General features: G+C 42.3%; 1 protein-coding gene across 2 annotated transcripts; it reads right to left on the bottom strand.

Moving 5' to 3' along the window:
• Nucleotides 1-916: 916 nt before the first annotated feature.
• ypel2b (yippee-like 2b) lies at nt 917-17561 on the bottom strand. 2 transcript variants are annotated; one of them, XM_016677407.1, is made up of 6 exons: nt 17355-17561; nt 10701-10780; nt 9256-9487; nt 8084-8127; nt 7854-7962; nt 917-4001 (listed from the first exon to the last, which is right to left on the bottom strand). In XM_016677407.1, the coding sequence occupies exons 3-6, from the start codon at nt 9370-9372 to the stop codon at nt 3912-3914; spliced, it is 360 nt and encodes a 119-aa protein (XP_016532893.1). In that variant the 5' UTR covers nt 9373-9487; nt 10701-10780; nt 17355-17561; the 3' UTR covers nt 917-3911. The 2 variants fall into 2 exon arrangements, with proteins under 2 accessions (XP_016532893.1, XP_007564218.1); XM_007564156.2 differs by lacking the exon at nt 10701-10780 and having other exon boundaries at nt 17355-17437.
• Between the last annotated feature and the right edge of the window lie 578 nt (nt 17562-18139).

Genomic DNA, 18139 nt, shown 5'->3' with positions numbered 1-18139 from the left:
AGACAGTGTTGCTAAGAGACGTGGCTCAGTCCAAACACGGCAGTCTGCTGCTGCAATGAGATTCTGTAGCGGGTTTTCCGAGTTGGACAGGAAAATCAAATCAGGAGGCTCACTGAAAACAAATCTATAGCGAGAAAGGAGAGGGCAGGATTGAAAAGCAGCTGATAATGAAAGACGGAAAGAAGAAAAGGCGTGAAAGAGGAGGAGGCGGCAGGGAAATGAAGTACGCGCAGCGGGGATCTTGATTAGTACATGGCATAACAGGTGTGCCTCTTTAAGCACACACTGGAGCCTCCTCCGCAAACACGCATGACCGGGTTCTCACAGGAAACATCACACGCGTCGCTCCCCTGATGGCTTTGGCGCTAAAGATGCAAACAGCGTCGAGGATAAAAACACTGCTGTGCTCCGGTCCGAATATAGTAACAGTTTGTAGAAACAGAAATAGAAAATGAACAGAGAAGTAAAGAAAAATGACTGTTTAGTTGATTATGTAATGCTGAATTTTTGGAAAGCCTGTTTATTTCCCCCCTACAATTGTTTTAGGTCAGTTTTTAAGTATAGGGAGTGGGATCGTGTAAGGCGATATTTTCCTGGAAAAAACAAGACGTATCATCTCCATCGTGAGATGGATGTTTCGATGGACGGTTTTAGTTTGTAAGTTACCTTTTTTCCTTTTACGGCTGCACATTCACCTGTTCCTTGTCTCTTCTTCGGATACAACCTGGATCCTTTGACTCACCTTAAGTTTGTCAGCCTATTCTGTAAAGTTATCTTTTAATACTTTTATTGCTTTACGGCCTGTCTGCCTCCTGTCTGCGTTTTGGTTCTCCAGCATAATGAAGTGGTGATAAGAAACCCCCATCAATATTGAAAATGAAGAAGCAAAACACCCAAATAAGCACTATTCCCCGTGCAGATATTAAGGTGCATTTTATTAGATGAAGATCCAATGATATAGTCAACATCAGCATCCTCCTTTTACAAAAGACATTAAAATCGAAACATTTTCAGTAAAAAAGCAGTATCATACAGCCAATGTGGGGTACCGGTCGAGAGAAAGCGTAACGTGACCTAAATCATATTCATTCATTATCATGTGGATCACAGATAAAACACGATACATTAACACTATTTACAATCCGTAACACAAAGGTCGGCATGAACGGAAATCTTCATGATGAATAGAGTAAATAGAATATATGCATATATTAAGATCTTTTTACAAAATCAAAATGCAGTACATATATAACAGAGAAAGGCTATCCACCAAAAACTTGGCTTTCAACTAAATACACACCCTCCTGTTTTGCAACATGTTGTCCAAGCAAAGTTAAATCTTTTGTTTGGTCAATTTATTGTTGATGGGTGGGTTCTTTGGTTGTGCTGGATTTATAGTCGCAGCCTCCAGCTTGACCCCCAGCTGCTGCGAGTTACCGATCAGACTCAACAGTTTGGGTTCAGCTGGAGCCGGCGAGCGCTCACTAGTTAAAGGGCGACATCTGGAGCAGCGTCGACGGGACGCTCGTGTTCGCGACAAACGGAGCAGAGGAACTCGTTTCTTTACGTTTCCAAACCGGGATCAAGATCTTACCTGCCCGCGAATCGATTTCGCAGCCCAAACGGACGAAATGAAACTGATTAGATTTTGTATTACAGCACAGGATTTCACTGCAACACACAATGCTCTTTTCACGAGAAATGTGATGAGGACACAAAACTAGTCAGTTTTATATCATGCACGCGGATCCAGCTGCCGTAAATGTTCTCCCTTTCCATCAGATAACAATACGTACGCAGCAGATTTAGTAGGATCCTGGCCTTAGCAAAGAAAAGTTAGAAATGATGCACCAAAGAGACGGGAGCTCAAATGTAACCCACTAAAGTCGACCAATAGACAAGTGAGTAGCAGAAAAGAAGTACAGTGGATGTTAGAAGTAGCACACACTCCTACCAAATTTCCGGGGATTTGGGATTGAAAAACAAAATCAGATAAAAAATAAATGATCGTAAAACTTGCTCCACGTTTATTTTAGCATGCAGCATCTACAATTCAACTGAAAAACAAATGTGCATTTTCCTGATCTCAATTTATGAAGTCGTGTTTGCAGACATTTTGAAAGCATCAGTGGGACCTCAGAAAAAGGGGACAAAATAATCCACACTATTAAAAATGTTCATGGCACAGAAAACTGAGTATTTCTCCAAAACCCACTGAAACCAAGATGAATACAGCGATGAGGCAGGTTTTAAATGAGAACATATTTTAAAACCTTGCATTATTATGTGTTACAGTCAGATAAAATCAAAACCTAAATGTTGATCAAAACTCCAAAAACCAACACTGCATCACCAAAAGAACACATGGTGGTGGCAGCATTATGACCTGGGGCTGATTTACTTCAGGGTTAAGGTTAACTGAGTCTAGAACTAAAGCTGTGGCATTATTTTTTAAATATTTTTTCCTAATCCATTCGCTTGTTTTCCAGTTGAATTGTTCCTGGGTGTGTTTAAGATTAAAGCTGGAAGCATTTCTAGATATTTTTTGAAATTTGTTTCACATCACAAAAACCCGACATTTTAGGAGGTGTGTGTGATCTTCTGAGGGCCACTGTACGAGCGAGTCAAGTACATTGCGTATTTACGTTGCCCTATGTTTTTGTCAGGACAACAGATCAGAGTAACCGCAGTTTCACAGCACTGATCCCAGACAGAAAGAAAACCTAACGTCGGTAGTTTCTACTCAGAGATCCGAGTGCCTTTGTGGTCATGTACCATTGCAATAAAACTCCATACTTTTCATTTTACGTTAGTCATGAACTAGTGACTTTACTCACTGTTTGCATGACAGCAGAGGGGAAGGGGGGGGGCACGTCAATGACAGATTACTACAAACCCTGCAGAGCCGCATCACCTTTGCTCTTTGCCCTACAACGGCAGAGACGCTCACAGTGTTCACAAACCTTTGGGACTCCCAGACAGATTTGCCGTCCCGGTACGTAACTCTATATGACCCAACGGCAACAGCGGACGCATTGCTGCATCCGCAGATGCAAGACATCAAACACGGGAGGATCGGTACATCTCTTTATGTTTTTTTTTTTTAAGCAAGAACAAAAGCCAGAGGAGCTGCTTTTTGCTGCTTTGAGGACACATTCCTGTGAGCTTTCAGAGATAGCAGGTGGCTGTCCGTCTGCATCCGTTTACCTTCTCGTTTCGTCCTGGCCTGCATCAGTGGCGAGGCATTGAAGGGATACCAGTCAGAAGCCATGAAAGCAGCAACACCTGGATCTAGATTTTCCACGTTTTTTGTTTTTTTTTAAGGAACAGCCAAGTGGGTGGTAATCTCTGCACACAGAACCCTTTAAAAGCCCTTGTGTTCAGGCCCATTCGGGGTCGGATCTCATCAGGCCCAGATGGCACAGCCCCAATCAGTTGCTATAATCATCTTAGGTCTCATTCATGTTGGGGACCCAGTGATCAGCTCTTCAACCAAAACCAAAGCGAGCTGCCACTGGACTGAGCCCACTGGACGCCTGGCAGGCGCTACTTTCTTTTTAGACAAAGGTAGAATAATCAACACAGCAGAGGGAACGTTTCGCGGAGCTGCTTTTCAGCGCTTGTGTTTTATAAAACCAAAACCAAAACGTAGCGTCTTGCCGATCGCTGGCCAGTCACCTAGTCCTGCTAGTCTGTCCTCCTGTCAAACTGGGATGTCTGGGACCTCGGTGTGTGTTACCGCACGTGACGCGTGTGTGTACATCAAGAGGTGTGTGGATGGGCAGTAAGTTACAGAGGTTAATGGTAAATCAGCCAAACCAAAGTCACACACTCACCCACCGCACACAATCACCCCCACGACCCCCTGCCTCCCTCCCATCCGACGTGGTCGTCACGCAGCTGTTCGCCCCTCAGTCCCAGCCGTTGTCCTTGATCATGTGGGCCAACTCGATGATGAACTTGCCCTCTTTGTACTTCTGACTGCTCTCGAAAGCATGTTCCTGGAGGGAGCGGGAAAGGAGACGTGGCGTCTCATTCAGAAGGTACAATCACATCAGTTAGCAATCAAAACAGCAAGAAAGTTTTAGGCTACGTTCACACAGCAGGTCTTGACGATCAGTTTTGAGCTGAAATACTTTTTTGTTTTTCCGCACGGTCGTTCACACTACTAATTAAATGTAAAACCAACCAAGCGTCCGTGTGAATGGTTTACGTCCCCAAAACAACCCGCATGCGCAGAAGGAGAATGCTGACGGCACACAGCAGCATATGTATTGTTCATGGAGGTAATAATGAATGCGTAGTCGGAAATAGGAGTGGTGTGATTGTGATTTGTCATGGACTTCATTCATAATTTCAAAATAATATTTTCAGTCATTGCTTACATCTTCTGGTGCAGAATTATGATCCACGTCTCCTGCACCTGACATAAAGGACGGATGAAAAGAGACAAGACTGCTCAGACTGCAGACGCTTTGAAAACGATCAGATGTGTATCCGAATTAGTACGACACGTGGAAGTGGCGTAGATCGTATGTTTTGGGGGTGAAAGAGTGGAATTGAACTGCTCACTTGCTGTGAAAAAGTTGAATATGGATCACTTTTGGGCAAAAAAGAAAAGGGCAGACTTGGGTTGTATTTACCTGATGTGTGAACGTAGCCTTAACTGAGCTTTGGCAGATTTTGCCTGCGGGAGACGCTTGCATGAAAACAACGTATGCTTAAATACAGGAGCGCTCCGACTGAAGAGAATCGTCATACATCACGTTGACAACAGGGTTTTTCTAACTCCAAGTAATCTGCCAAAACCAAAGGCCCGCAGGTTTAAAAAAATGATCACTGTGAATGCTGCTGCTGCATCTCTGCAGGCTGAAACACGTATTCCTCCCAGGAGAGCAGCTCAGAAATGTGCAAGAAATGCAGAAAGATTCATACCTTGTGGATTTTCCCATATTTAGTCAAATTACAACCAGAAATGTCAAAGTATTTTATTGTGTTCCTGTGTGACAAAAGCAATATAGAGTCGTGAACGTTGTAACTATGAACTGGAAGAAATATAATGCAAACATTGTCTTCAAAAATAAAAACTTGTATGCAGCTTCAAATGGGCCCACAGATCTGATGGAGAGGATTGGCAAACAGCCATTTTTTAAGCATGGCCACTAATTCCCAGTGGGATTTAGGTGCGGACTTTGACTGGGCCATTTTAACACATGAATCTGGTTGGACCTAAGCCAGCCTGTTGTCCCTCTGGCTGGATGTTTAGTGTCATTTCTGTTTCAGTGTCAAATCTTTTCCAGCTTCCAGCAGGTTTTCTTCTAGGATTGTACTGCTCCATCCTCCTCCCCGTCAACTCTGACCAGTTTATCTGCCTCTGCTGAAGAGAAGCATCCCCAATGCATTATGCTGCCACCGCCGTGTTTCACTTTGGAGAGAATGTGTTCAGTGCATTGTGCAGTGTTAGTTTTCCTGCACAAACTTATTGAATATTTATTGCTTTGTACTCAAGGCAATTGGTTGCACTGACTTATGTTTCATATTAAAAGGTGGATGAGTACAAAATGATGGGCGGTGTGAGTTCGTGCTTGTGAAGTGGCTTCTACGGCTCGTCTTTTTGTTCTACAAAAAGTGAAAATATGAAAACGGAACAGACTCTTAACATTTTGGGGTGTTGCCATAATTTTAAGAAAAAGTTCATCTTGATGAAACTGGAAGCCATCAAGCTTCTGCTTTGCGTCACTTAACAACCTCCAAACACATTCACTCTCTGTAAGTCTCCTACAGGTGTGTCACGGAGGAGGAGGATGCAGATGTTGCGGAGCGAGCCATTTGTTTTTTTGTTTTGTCTTTGACTGGTTTGGTTTTTGAGCTGCAGAGGCATATTCTCAGATTTCTGCTCGCAGGAGAGCAGTGGGTCAAACCTCTTTCAACTTCTGCAGAACCACATTTAGACTGCGGGACTTTTGGTGGGTCCTGACAGGAATAGAAACTTCTGAGAAGAGAAGCTACTTTTACTGGCTGTCGGTTCAGCCAGTGTTTAACAGGGTCATAAGGAAAATGTTTATTTTTAGGCCATAAGAAAGAAAGTGGAATTGAGTTTATACTTGTTCTGTGACTGTTGCAGTAGGGGGTTGGTGTGTGTGATCAATGAGGCCCTGTGAGGAGTCAAACAAGAAGGACGCTGTGTGTTTTAACCCTTTAAGGAAACAGTCGCATGCACTATAGTCTAAACTCTCTCTTGCATGTTAAAAAGGTTTGCTGACGACAGCTACACATACTTAGCTCTGCTGATGTATGAAAAAGGCTAACATTAGTGGATCCTGTTCAGCTCACTCACAGAAGACCGAAATAACTCCCGCACTCAGTAAATACATGTTTTAACATCTCAGCTTAAACACAAACTTCACTCTGAATACAGACAGCAATGTTCAGGGTTGGATAGTATTAAAATAGAGGCTGCTGCAGGACTTAACCAGTTAATAATTTGGTGTTATAAGGTAGTCTGTTGTGTTGCATTGTATCTTAATTTCACGAAGCTTGAACTACCTGCATCTGAATATTAACAGGTCGACCTGCTTTAATTTAAACGGGACTTTGTTGATTAATTTTGGTCAATAATAAGAGAAGTAGTTGCTTTTGTTACAAAACTGTCTGGGCTAATAGTTGCTGTGGTTTTTCTTAAAATTTATAATTATATAATGAGAACTACGTCAGTTTACTGGTCCTGTAATAAACTTAAGTCTATCTGAAGCAAGCTTTCACATAGGCATTTATCCCTGTAAGAATGGTTAAGCAAAGGTTTTGAAACAATTGCTCATTTTGATATGCTTTGCTTCTAAAGAAGCTAATTCTTCTTGTTGTTCGAAGCTTCCAGGTTCTTCTTCTGAAAATCTTTTAAACTTTTTCTTCGGACCTTGGCTTCTATGTAGCAAGTTTTCTGGCCTATCCTTGTTCCTGGATACCGCAACATGATGCTTGATGACGGTTTTCTGTTGTTCGGTTAAGACAAATTGTTGACAACACAGCTAACATTCAAACATTCCTCACATCTCTTCTGGTCAAGAAGAAATCGTTGTTGAAAGAACACCAGATTTTCAGTTTGCCACAAATCAGGTAGAGGACATGATCACATCAAACCAAAATCAAACTCTTTAGTTTACATGCAGCGCTCTATGTGTAGAAAACTATTCTGCACATCATTTTGAATTAACGTTCTGCAAGGTGAAACACGGTGGTGGCAGCACCACCATGCTGCTGAGAGGGTTTTCTTCAGCAGAGAAGGGGAAGCTGCAAAAGACTAGAGACAGGAGATGGACAACAAACCTAAACACACAGCCAGAGTTTCAGTGGAAAGTACGATGAGCTGGAATGGCCCAGTCAAAGTCCAAACCTGAAGTCATTCAGAATCTGTGGCTTGAAAATAAAGGTTCATAGAAACTCTCCATTTGATCTGGTAGATTTAAAATATTGGACACAAAGTTTGGTTTCCAGATGTGCAAACCTGCTGGAAACAGTTGTGATTAAAGAGGAAAGGTGGTTCTACAAAGTATTAAAAAAAATCTAATTTAAAACAACCAGGAAATGATCTGAAACAGCAAATAAAACAAGAAGTGGAAACTCTCCTCATGCCGAACCAACCTTAATCCAGAAAATGTATGTAAAAAAAATTAATCACAAGGTACCTAGAAGAATCATCTGACCTCCATCTGTCAGTTTGGAGCTGAGCTGCTGCAGTGACCCTCTGAGAAGCACAGTCCAAAAATATGAAGGGTCCAAATAAAATCAGGTTATGCTACAAGAACAACTCTCCCCCTCCTCTAAACTTAGACTTGGAGACAGCCAAGGACACTCACATATTTCCAGCCCAGAGTGGTCTTGCAGTTCTCACAGTAGATATCCGCCACAGCATGCAGGCCTGTCAGCAGAACTCTCTCCTCTGCAGGGCCACACCCAACGTTCACCCTGAGGGGCAGAAACGAGCACAGGCAGAGCGGAAAAAGTTTTTTAAATCTCAGCGCAAGCACAACAAGTTCTCAGTAAATCCTTCAGATGTTGTGAGATGAGATTTTAGATCGGCACTCACACTGAGTTGAACAGGTAAGCTCTGCCCTGGCTGCCCTGGAACGACTGCGGAGACAATAGTTGACAAGATGAAGCAAATCTGCTTTTAAGTTGAAAGAGCTCCTAAAACGAGGGTCTAAGGGATTTACGTTTTGGAGAAAAACATTCAGTTAATCATAAGTGATGGCAGGTGTTTCACCAGAGGCATATGTTCGCTGCAAAAACCAAAAGCTGCTGTTGAAGAGGCTTATTAAACTGCTGCATTTAGTGCAGCTCAGCAAAAAAGCCTCTGAACACAGGTGAGCGTGTCTTCATGATTGCGTATAAAAACGTGCAACTGCAGCCGTAATCCAGTTCACTCTCCAGTTTATGGCATAATCCATCCATGTGCAGCGGCGCGGCGGTGGATAATACAAGCCTACAGGTGGATTAACCTGCTGTTTAGTTTTGTAATTCCTCATTTGCTTTTTAAGTCCTTGATATTTTTCCCCCAAATGTAATTATTTTTATGGGATCTAAACTAAAGGTACTCTGAAAGCTCTCTGCTGTGGGAGAAATATCTTCCTTGAACAGATTAGGAGAGGTTTATGAGCTACACAAAACATGTTTATTACATTTTTTGTACAAATTATTCTTAGATAGTAAGATTTCAGTCTGCTCAGTTCTGCCCATTTTGAGCTGCTTTCAGAATGAGCTACTTTACTGACTCTTGCCACTTTAAATCCAAATAAACTGCTGCTGGCCACGCCCCCTCCCATCTCGGCGTTTACACTCGCATGTGAAAATGGAGACAAACGGATGCACAATTACACAACAGTGCATCTTTGAAAAGCGAAAGTAGAGCCTCCTGCACAACCAACAAGAATGAAGCAAGAGCTTTCGGGATGGTAAGTTTGGTCAGCTAACCAAACCTGCTGTAGCTCCTCTTGGGTTGCTAGGTGACGGGCTGAGCTCAGCTACAGTCGCTAAGTAATGACGCAGTTACCATCGAATGCGACTTAACAATCGGAAGGATTCTGAAACGGCTCATTTCCAGTCGCCAAAAAAACGGTTGGGTTGTTTTTTTTAGAAGCAGCAGAGACCCATAAAAGTGTGCAAAATATGAATTTAGAGTAATAAGTCCTCTTTGACAAAAATGATTGAATGATTCTGTGGCTTAGAGGCAGCGATGGTGTGACAGCTTCCCCCGGTTACCTTGGAGATGAGCTCGTCGTGGTTGGCCAGGTGAGCTCGGCAGTGGATGCAGCTGTACGTCCGGTGGCAGCTCGGCAGGTACGCCTGGAACGTCTTGGAGCGCGTCATCCTGACCATGGGCGGTGTTGGCGGGCGGTGCAAAAACGGACTGCCGGCCCAGGTCGGCTCACAGGGGAAGCACCGCAACACACAGGTGAGGGCCGTGGTGGGCGGTGGGTCGGGAGGTAAACACCTGGGAGGAGAAAGCAGAGCGGCTGAACGACACCTGGATGAAAACAGAGTTGCAAGCAGCGCCTTACACAGCTGGAGTTTAAGAAAAACCTACAAACTGCATGGGGATAGAGCGTGGAGGGAGGTTTGCAGTGTTAAGTTTTTGATTTAACAAGTAAACCGAAAGGTTCGTTTTGTTCTGATCTGACCAGAACTCCGTCTTTCACCTGCCGGCTGCGTCTCCTCAATGGATTTTGACAACCTGTGTTTATTGCCAATGGTGCCTCTTTCCAGATCTGTGAACTGCATAACTGATACTTGTCCTGTCAACAGATTCTCCCACCTGCGCTGCGGATCCCTGCAGGCCCTCTGCAGTTATTATCGGCAAACTGAGTTTACCCACGCAACAGCCCTGGATTTTCTTCAAGTACCAATCAAAGAATCGTTTCATGCTTTCGCTGCATCACCTTTTGGCCATTTTGGACATTGACAGACCGGCTCTGTTTTGTATGTTGATAACCTATAAGTTTATCAACATATCCTGCAGCTAGCGGCAGAAAGTCATAAGGTATTTCAGCTTTTTGTGCAAAGCTGCCACTGCAAACTACAGCATGCAGCCCTGATGCAAACCGAGGCAAAGCGACGCTCCTACTTCACATTCTGTGTTAAAGTCTGCAAGGCTGCAGCTATAATCTGCTTATCCCAGCACAACTGCAAGGATCGTGCTCTGCTGCCTTCATGATATCCAAAGGGATCGACCCTTTAACATACTTGCTGCTTAGAAGATTAACAAGTCGGCATGGGAAGCCGTCCCGTGGGTCAGGCGTATAATCTGAGGACCTGTTGGAGAAACCGTGCAGTGGGCCGAGCTTCACATCAAGCAGCGCAACAGTAACTTGGCGTCTTTGGCTCTCAGTCTATGAATCACAAATATAATCCATCTTTTTTCCCCCCCCTTTCAGAAATGTCCACATATATTTCCACAAAGTCTAAATAAAGAAAGAGCATACATCATTTCAATACTCTGTCTCCTCTCCCTCCCGTCTGCGTTTACAGAAGCATCTGGAAAAGCTCATAAAATACTGATTGGAAGCCAGAGGCCTGGGTGAGCACAGGACAAACAAGAGGAGCGGGGGCCTGCGCTGCGGCATGATTGTTTTTAGAGCCTGATGGAGGCTGATAAAGGCTGATGGGAAGGACTGCAGCAGATAAATAAATAAAGCACTGAGACGTACCCTTGTTTTCTCTCCTCTGACTCGATGCCAACAGCGTAGGATCAGGGCACAAAGACACGTTACAGTTGTCATAGCTGACCCTTCACACACACACACACACACACACACGCACACACACACGCACACACACACACAACAAATGTAAGCATCTTGTCCTCCAAGATCAGATAAAAATGACTCAACATGCTGTCACGTACAGTAAGTTATATAATGTGTTAAATGTAAAAATATGCAGTTTGCACTTTGTGTATTAAGCTGCATAAAAGCGACGCAGATATATTCATAGATTTCACTTTAGGCCCTCAGGGAGTCTGAGTAGATGCAATGGATGCTTTCAATGAACGTAAGAATAAAGAACAATTGCACAAAGTAGATGAGCAGTCAACTCAACCTACCCGTCTAAGTTTCAGCCGCTCTAGCCGAACTTAATCTTCTTCCTTTGCGACGAGTCGCTGCACTTTTTACACTTGGAGTGAAATTAAATAATTTGATGCACGATGCTTTTCAAAAGTATTCCTACCCTTTGACGTATTTCACATTTTGTCACTTTACAACAAACTTTTTCATTTTTAACCTCCACAACACCTCAGATGACAACCACCTCCACAGAGGAACACGGTGTTGGCAGCATCATGCCTCGGAGATTCCTTTCTTCAGCAGGGGCAGAAAAGCTGGTCGGAGTTGATCTAAGCTAAATACAGGCCATGCAAAAAGAAAACAAAAAACAAAAAACTCAAGACTGGGGTGGAGAAGATAACGTGAGGATGTGTGAGAATGGACAAGTCAAAGTTCAGACATTATTAACATATTTCTAATAATTTCTGTTTTTTTTTCTTTCCACTTCACAACTACGTTTTAGTTTGAATTAGTTCATCACATTAAATCCCAATAAAATACATTAAAGCGTGAAATATTAATATATCTGAGGGGTATAAATATTTTTTCAAACGCTGCGGCAATCAATTACAACTGCAAGACGATGTTACAGCTGGTATGTGTGAGTATGTTGACCTCAAGTTCATCATGATAGTGTAATGCTCCCTTGAGGGACATTACTGTATTTACCACCATGACTGCATCACTGTGCTGCACATCGCATATCCTCCGGAGGCTCATGCATATGTAGAAATACACTGGAGTTTTAGAAGAAAATGGCTCCCTGATAGCCGTAGTCAGGAGTTAGTGTGTGTCAGCAGGTTGGGAGGAAACCTTATAGTCTCCGAATCCATACAGAGGAAGTGATAGCAAGTGATTAAGCAACTTAAGAAGGGTTGAGAGACGGAGCTGACTTTCTCCTGCAAACTAAAATGTCTTGTCATCCCTATTTTAAGGTTTAAAGTGTGTGATTTTTTTATCCATTATAAAATAAAATGGGGTTTTAGCTTATGACGCTCCAAATCAACCAGAAATCTTAGAATTTGTGAGTAGCGTTCACAAAATGACTTCAAATTCTTTCAAATGTACACAGAAGTAAAAAAAAAAAAGTAATTAGATTTTTGTTTACTCAGGAATTTGGTCCATGTATGAGAGCTTTGAGCATGTAAACCTCTGCTTACATGCCACATTTCTGCTGAAAATCAGCTCTGAACGTCTGATTCGATCAATTTAAGACGATTCCTTCATTCAAAACATCTTCGACTCTGCATTGTTTGTTTTAAGATACTCTAATATCCATTTGGTATTCAAGCTGTCACTTTGGTTCGGTCATTCTAAGTGACTCAGCTTTTCTCTAGGCTTAGAAATGACGCGTGCTTAATGGTTCAGTTCTGTCTCATGACCCGATTCATGAAGTAAGTCATCCAGTCTGTGAGTCGGTTCGGATCAAACTCACGTCTTGTTGATGATTGGTCCCAACCTCCTGCTATTTCACACACATGAACAACAATGCTATACTTGCATAATTACTATTGCATAACTGGTCAAATTACTTTTCTGGTTAGCTGTTTTTAGCTACACATTCACAACATTGATGAATCTTGCATGAATTGTGCCCTGGATGAGCACTAGAAGGCTGTTTTTGTTTGTTTTCACTGCGAGACTAAAGGTTAAATTAACCAAGACTGCTTTATAGAACCTGTGATCAACGCACAATGATTCAGCCAAGTTCCCAAGCTCGCCTCAATCTGACGCGGTCCTAAAGCCTAAAACTACTGGAAAACATGCTTTTTGTGTCTTCACAAATAGAATGAAGGTCTTCTAATCAACATCTGTTTAAAATAATCTCTATTCTCTTTGCTGATAAATTCACTAAGTAGCTTTGATCTTGAACTGTAAATCATAAAAAATAATCCAGATTCCAAAATCACGGGAAAATACCACTTAAACTTATCACCAAATAGAAAACTAGAACATCAGATGCCAACCACAAGTTTTAGTCTCCGACAGTGTCCTGAAACTTTTCGAAAGTGTGCTGCAATTATGAATGAAATCTGTTCTGAATACTCTTGTTGCCCACTGACTGAAAGGCACCCTGGGTGGCGAGCCATTTGAAAAACCCCCACATCTTCAACTGTGTTGTGTTAGTTTCCTCCTTTTAAGATCAAATATGTCTCAGAGTTTGTGTACTGAGTGGATAAAAATAGCCGAGTCCAACCCAAACAAGGGGAGCCAAACCCGAACCATGATCCTCCTACCTTGTTGTTTCACGGCGGCTATAAGAGTTACATTTCTGATAAAGCTTTTTCTTTCTCCAAACTGTTGCTTCACTAGATTGCAATTTCATTTTATGTGAACATATTTTAACTCTCTCGCTGACTTGTTCACAAGATCTTTGGTAAAATGAAGTAATATTTATTTTCGCGTTGCCAAAAGCTGGAGTCACAAAAGGCCTTCAGTTTCCATGAAGCTGCCCCGGCCTCCTGGGTGAACGCACAGAGCACTCCGCAGCTCAGACGCCGATCTATGCCGCTCGGCCGCTCTCCAGGGTGACAGCGGTTTTGATTTCCCGCCGCTTGAAGACTGCGGCTGGCAGCAGATTGGTGGAGTCTTGTTTTTAGAGAGATGGTTTTGTAACTTCTTCCAGACATTTTATTGCTGGCAAAGACGCTCTGCCCCGACTCCCTGTGGGGTTGTTGACAGCGCATGCGATTTCTGGTAAGCTTCATCGAGTTGAGGCGATACTTACGTCACGGTCAAACGTTGGCGATTGGGTAACATCAAATACAAATCGTTTAAAACTTTTACAGAACCCACACCTCTAATAAGCAGTCGTTTCTCAATAGCCAAGGGTTCAGATCCTCTGTACAAAGCAAACTCTGTTAGCATACTATGAAATTGTTGTTTTTCTTGGGATGCATAGAACCGTTGCTCTTGTCAAAAAGTAATATCTACAAAAAAAAAAAAAAAACTCCTCTTGGGGGCTTTGAGCCATTGCAGAGTTTGATTCTACCTTAGGCTGGCTCTGACTATCACAGTTTTCCATCTAAAAGTTTTCATACGACTAGTTTATGATGTAAAAGGACTTCCACAAACAAAGTATGTTGAATATTAGGTAAAAGATCTTAAAGAAACAACGTAGACACGCAGATAGAAAAAAGTCTTTAACCAGTTTTAGCTTGAATAAAATGTTGTTTAAGGCTTTTCAAACAAACCCCATCAGTTTCCAACCCCCCCCCCCCAAAAAAAAAAAAACAGAGAGCACTCCAATCTTTTAGGTGAGTTAAAACATATTTTGCAAAGCAGCACTGTTTGTTGCCATGTCGATGCGCTTCAAAGTGCTGACGCAAACAGTCCGCCTGAGCTGTCCTGAACTACACGACACAACAGAAACAAACTCCGACAGAAAAACAAATTGCATAAATGATCAGATGACCTGCAGCTCGCAGGGATCCTGACGGGGTGAAGAATCAAGATATCCAAAGTCATTTCAGTGTGTGCAACCTTCTGCATCATTCTCAGTCAGCCTGCCTCTGCCTTCACTTCATCCATCTCTGTGCCTCTCAGCCTGTTTGCATATTCATTATTTTTCTCTGCTGCCTCTCTGTCGATTCATCCGTCCTGCGGCAGGTTGTTTGAGGTCAGCGTTCTGGTCATTTCTGGGTGTCATCACAGAAAGGGCTACATGCCACGAGTCCCACTAACCAGAAAGGAGCCCCCCTCCCCCAAACCCCCATGCACACACACAACGGCAACAAAGAGGGTTACGTAATGCACCGATGCTGCTGCAGATGCTGCTGCTTTTGACCGTGATCACAAACAGAAGAAAAAGATTGAGGGCAAATCTGCTGAGTCCTCCATAAGCTGCCCATCCTACGCCGTTCTGACACAATTTGTGCACATGATGTGCTTTTCATCCCACTTTCAATTCACGGTTACAGCCAGACCGGCAGCGCGCAGCGGCAGCATGACATCACCGACTCCACTCCCGACTCGTATCAAATCTCACTGATGAAGGGTACGCTCCTGTTTCCACTCCTCCTTATGCATCATTTTGCGGTGTGATGCTTGCTTTAGGCTCCACGCTTTCTGACAGACAGAAGAAAACGGCTCGTAACTTGTTGAAATGACTTGTGTTTGAGTAATTTGACAGCGTTTTGGGAGTGGCTGAGCAGCAGATGTGTTAGACACAGACTTGTGCAACTTTAGTTTGTGCACACAAGCCCTGTCTGTAAGAGATCACCTTTCAGGGCCTTCAGCTCGTCTTCGATCTTCTAACATCGACCCCTCGCTCACATGATCGCTGGCAATCTGCCTGCATGCGCTGCAATGGAAATAGATCACCGCTGACCGCCTAAATACACTTCTAAGGACTTTATTCAATTTAACTTAACTTCTTAAAAAACATCTCACCATATCTACGCCCCTGTCTATTCATTTATATAGCAGTAGTTCTCAGACCTGATAAGATACGAATACTACAGTTTCCCTGCATGTCTTACTGAAATCAGCAGTAAAATTGGACACGGCTCTTTCCCGGCTTCTTATTATGTCACAAAAAAGAAAATAAGGAAACGCTACCTCGGTCGCAGGATGCCAAATATATATGTGAACTTCTGACTTACTACATAAATGAGTCACACACGGTACTTGATGACCTAATTTAAAGCCGAAGCAAGATTTTGAAGCTACAGAGAAATACATTTATTGGTTAATTTACATTTATGCTTTAACTTTGCCTTTAATAACAGTGTGAAATCTGTTGTGGGGTTTTGCACATAAAAGGTTGGATTTAAATACATTCTGAGCCTGTTAAATACCAAAACGTTGTTATTATAACACTTAAAGCCTTCCAACTGAAAGCAGATGTGCTTTTTTTGTGTACTGTGTGAGTGGTTTAAATTAGGGGTGCACCGATTGCAGTTTTCTGGACGATCGCTGATTACCGATCTGACCCATTGATTCCGATTTCGGCTGATACCAATTTTCTTTTCTGTCTGAAATGTCACGAAAGTCACTGAGTTGGCAACAGAGGGGTGACTATTGTTAAAAGAAAAATGTGCAGACATGGCCTGGTGGTCAAAAGAGAGATAAAGATGAATAAGTTTTAGAACTTTGCTGAGGTGGATAAGATCGGCTTCACATGGAAATATCGGCTGATTACCGTAAATTAAGGAAATAGGGGCCGATTTATTGGTGCATCACTAGTTTAAATAATATATATGAATGATGTACCTGCTCTTGATTTAGAGAACTAATCTAATCTGATCTAATATGATATAATCTAATCTAATATGATATAATCTAATCTAATATGATATAATGTAAGGGATTTCTGCTTTGAAATCTACAGCTACAGAATTCAGAAAAGGTAAGTCCACGTGCAATGATTAAGTTTATTATCAGAGTAAGTCGATAACACAATCAACCTAATACAAAACTAATAAAATATGTTCTTTAAATCCATATTTTTGCTCCTTTGTGCAAAATACATACCTGATTTAATGTGTAAGTGGAAAATATTAGATTTACAGGGTAAACAAAGTCCATACAGGGGTTAAAAATGAAGCATGTCCTCCTGGATGTGGGCACTGACAGATAATGTCAGAGAGAAATCTCATCTTGTGGAGTTACGCACGGATTAAAGACATGCAGCCCTGGTTAGTTTACAGTATAAATGTGTAATTACTGGTGTGAATCAGGTCACAGGAAGTGGCGCACTTTATCTGGGGCAGAACTTCAGCCACCACAGATGGCGGGGATGCCTCACCTCACACACACATGCACACGCATACACGCACAAACACTGTCATGAACACAAGTACGATCACACGCACACACACTGCTGCCTCTGAAAACAATCCGCAAGGATTCTGACAGGTGACTGCCGTCAGCAATCACATGACCTGATTATATGATCACCCGCATCGATCCCGCTGACGTGCAAGTATGGTGGAGCTACGTGCAGGGGAGTCAGCATGAGTTTTTATTTTCTAAAAAACAAAACAACAACAACAACAAACAGACAAATACAGTAGCTCCAAGGCAGCGAATATGTCAGCATCCCCTCCATGAGGAAACTGCATCAGCTGCTCATACTTATGCAATATGCGAAACTTGACTTGAAACGTAACCGCAAATGTTGCCTAAAGTAGAAGACACCTTAATGAGGAAAATTGTGAATGACCAGATCGCTTCCTGAATAAGCCGCAAACAGAGACATAAAAACAGTGCGTAACAAAAATGCACCACCACTACAGTGGGAAAAATTATACGTACCTTTGAGAGGAGTAAAAACACGTCTCTCCACGTAGCCTAAAAAAATGTCGCAGTTCCTCGTTTTCTTGCTGGCGGTGCCAATCCTAGAAGCTCTTTCGCATTCCTTCCCCAGGCAAATTTCCTCCGCTCTCCGGCCCTGGCAAGTCCTGCAGAGACGCAATGTTTTGACGCGCAGCGGTGCCCAGCAGAGTTTACTGAGAGACGGACAGAGATTGGCGAGGCGCACAGCCGGAGCGAGATGACTCACCCCGAACAAATTCCGCGTTTGTAGTTTTATTTAAAACCTTTTTCTGCCAAAGTTTTAGACGAATACTAAATCGTAAAATGAACGATCTACTGTTGTTCACGTATTATCAAAGTCACTAAAAACACGTATGAAAAAGCCAGGAATAATTTTTTTTTGTTTGTTTTTTTGTTTGTTGAAAAAACGCAATCCTGCTTTTCGCGACCCTTTAATTCACATATATTCTAGAGTCTTAGACTGAATCAGACAAACATAATTTGTTTCTAAAGTATGAACAGCTATTTTTACAGTAGGTCCAAACACCAGAACCTGGTTTGATCCGAATAATATAACAAGAGTAAGGAAAAAATGTAAAATATGTATGTATATTGTCATTTAAACTGTTATTATGAAATAAGACGCCATTTAATATTTTATTTTATTCCTGATATTTTTAAAATAATATCGAAAGTTTCAAATATTAAAACAGTCATTCTTTATATTTTGTTGACTGTAAAACTATTTTTGTAGCTTTTTTTTAAACCAACCAGATCATATAAAT

This window comes from Poecilia formosa, unplaced genomic scaffold (genome assembly GCF_000485575.1).
Source record: "Poecilia formosa unplaced genomic scaffold, Poecilia_formosa-5.1.2 Scaffold155, whole genome shotgun sequence".
NCBI lineage: Eukaryota > Metazoa > Chordata > Actinopteri > Cyprinodontiformes > Poeciliidae > Poecilia > Poecilia formosa.
The sequence above is the reverse complement of the archived record's forward strand: the minus strand, read 5'-3'. Positions and strand labels throughout refer to the sequence as shown.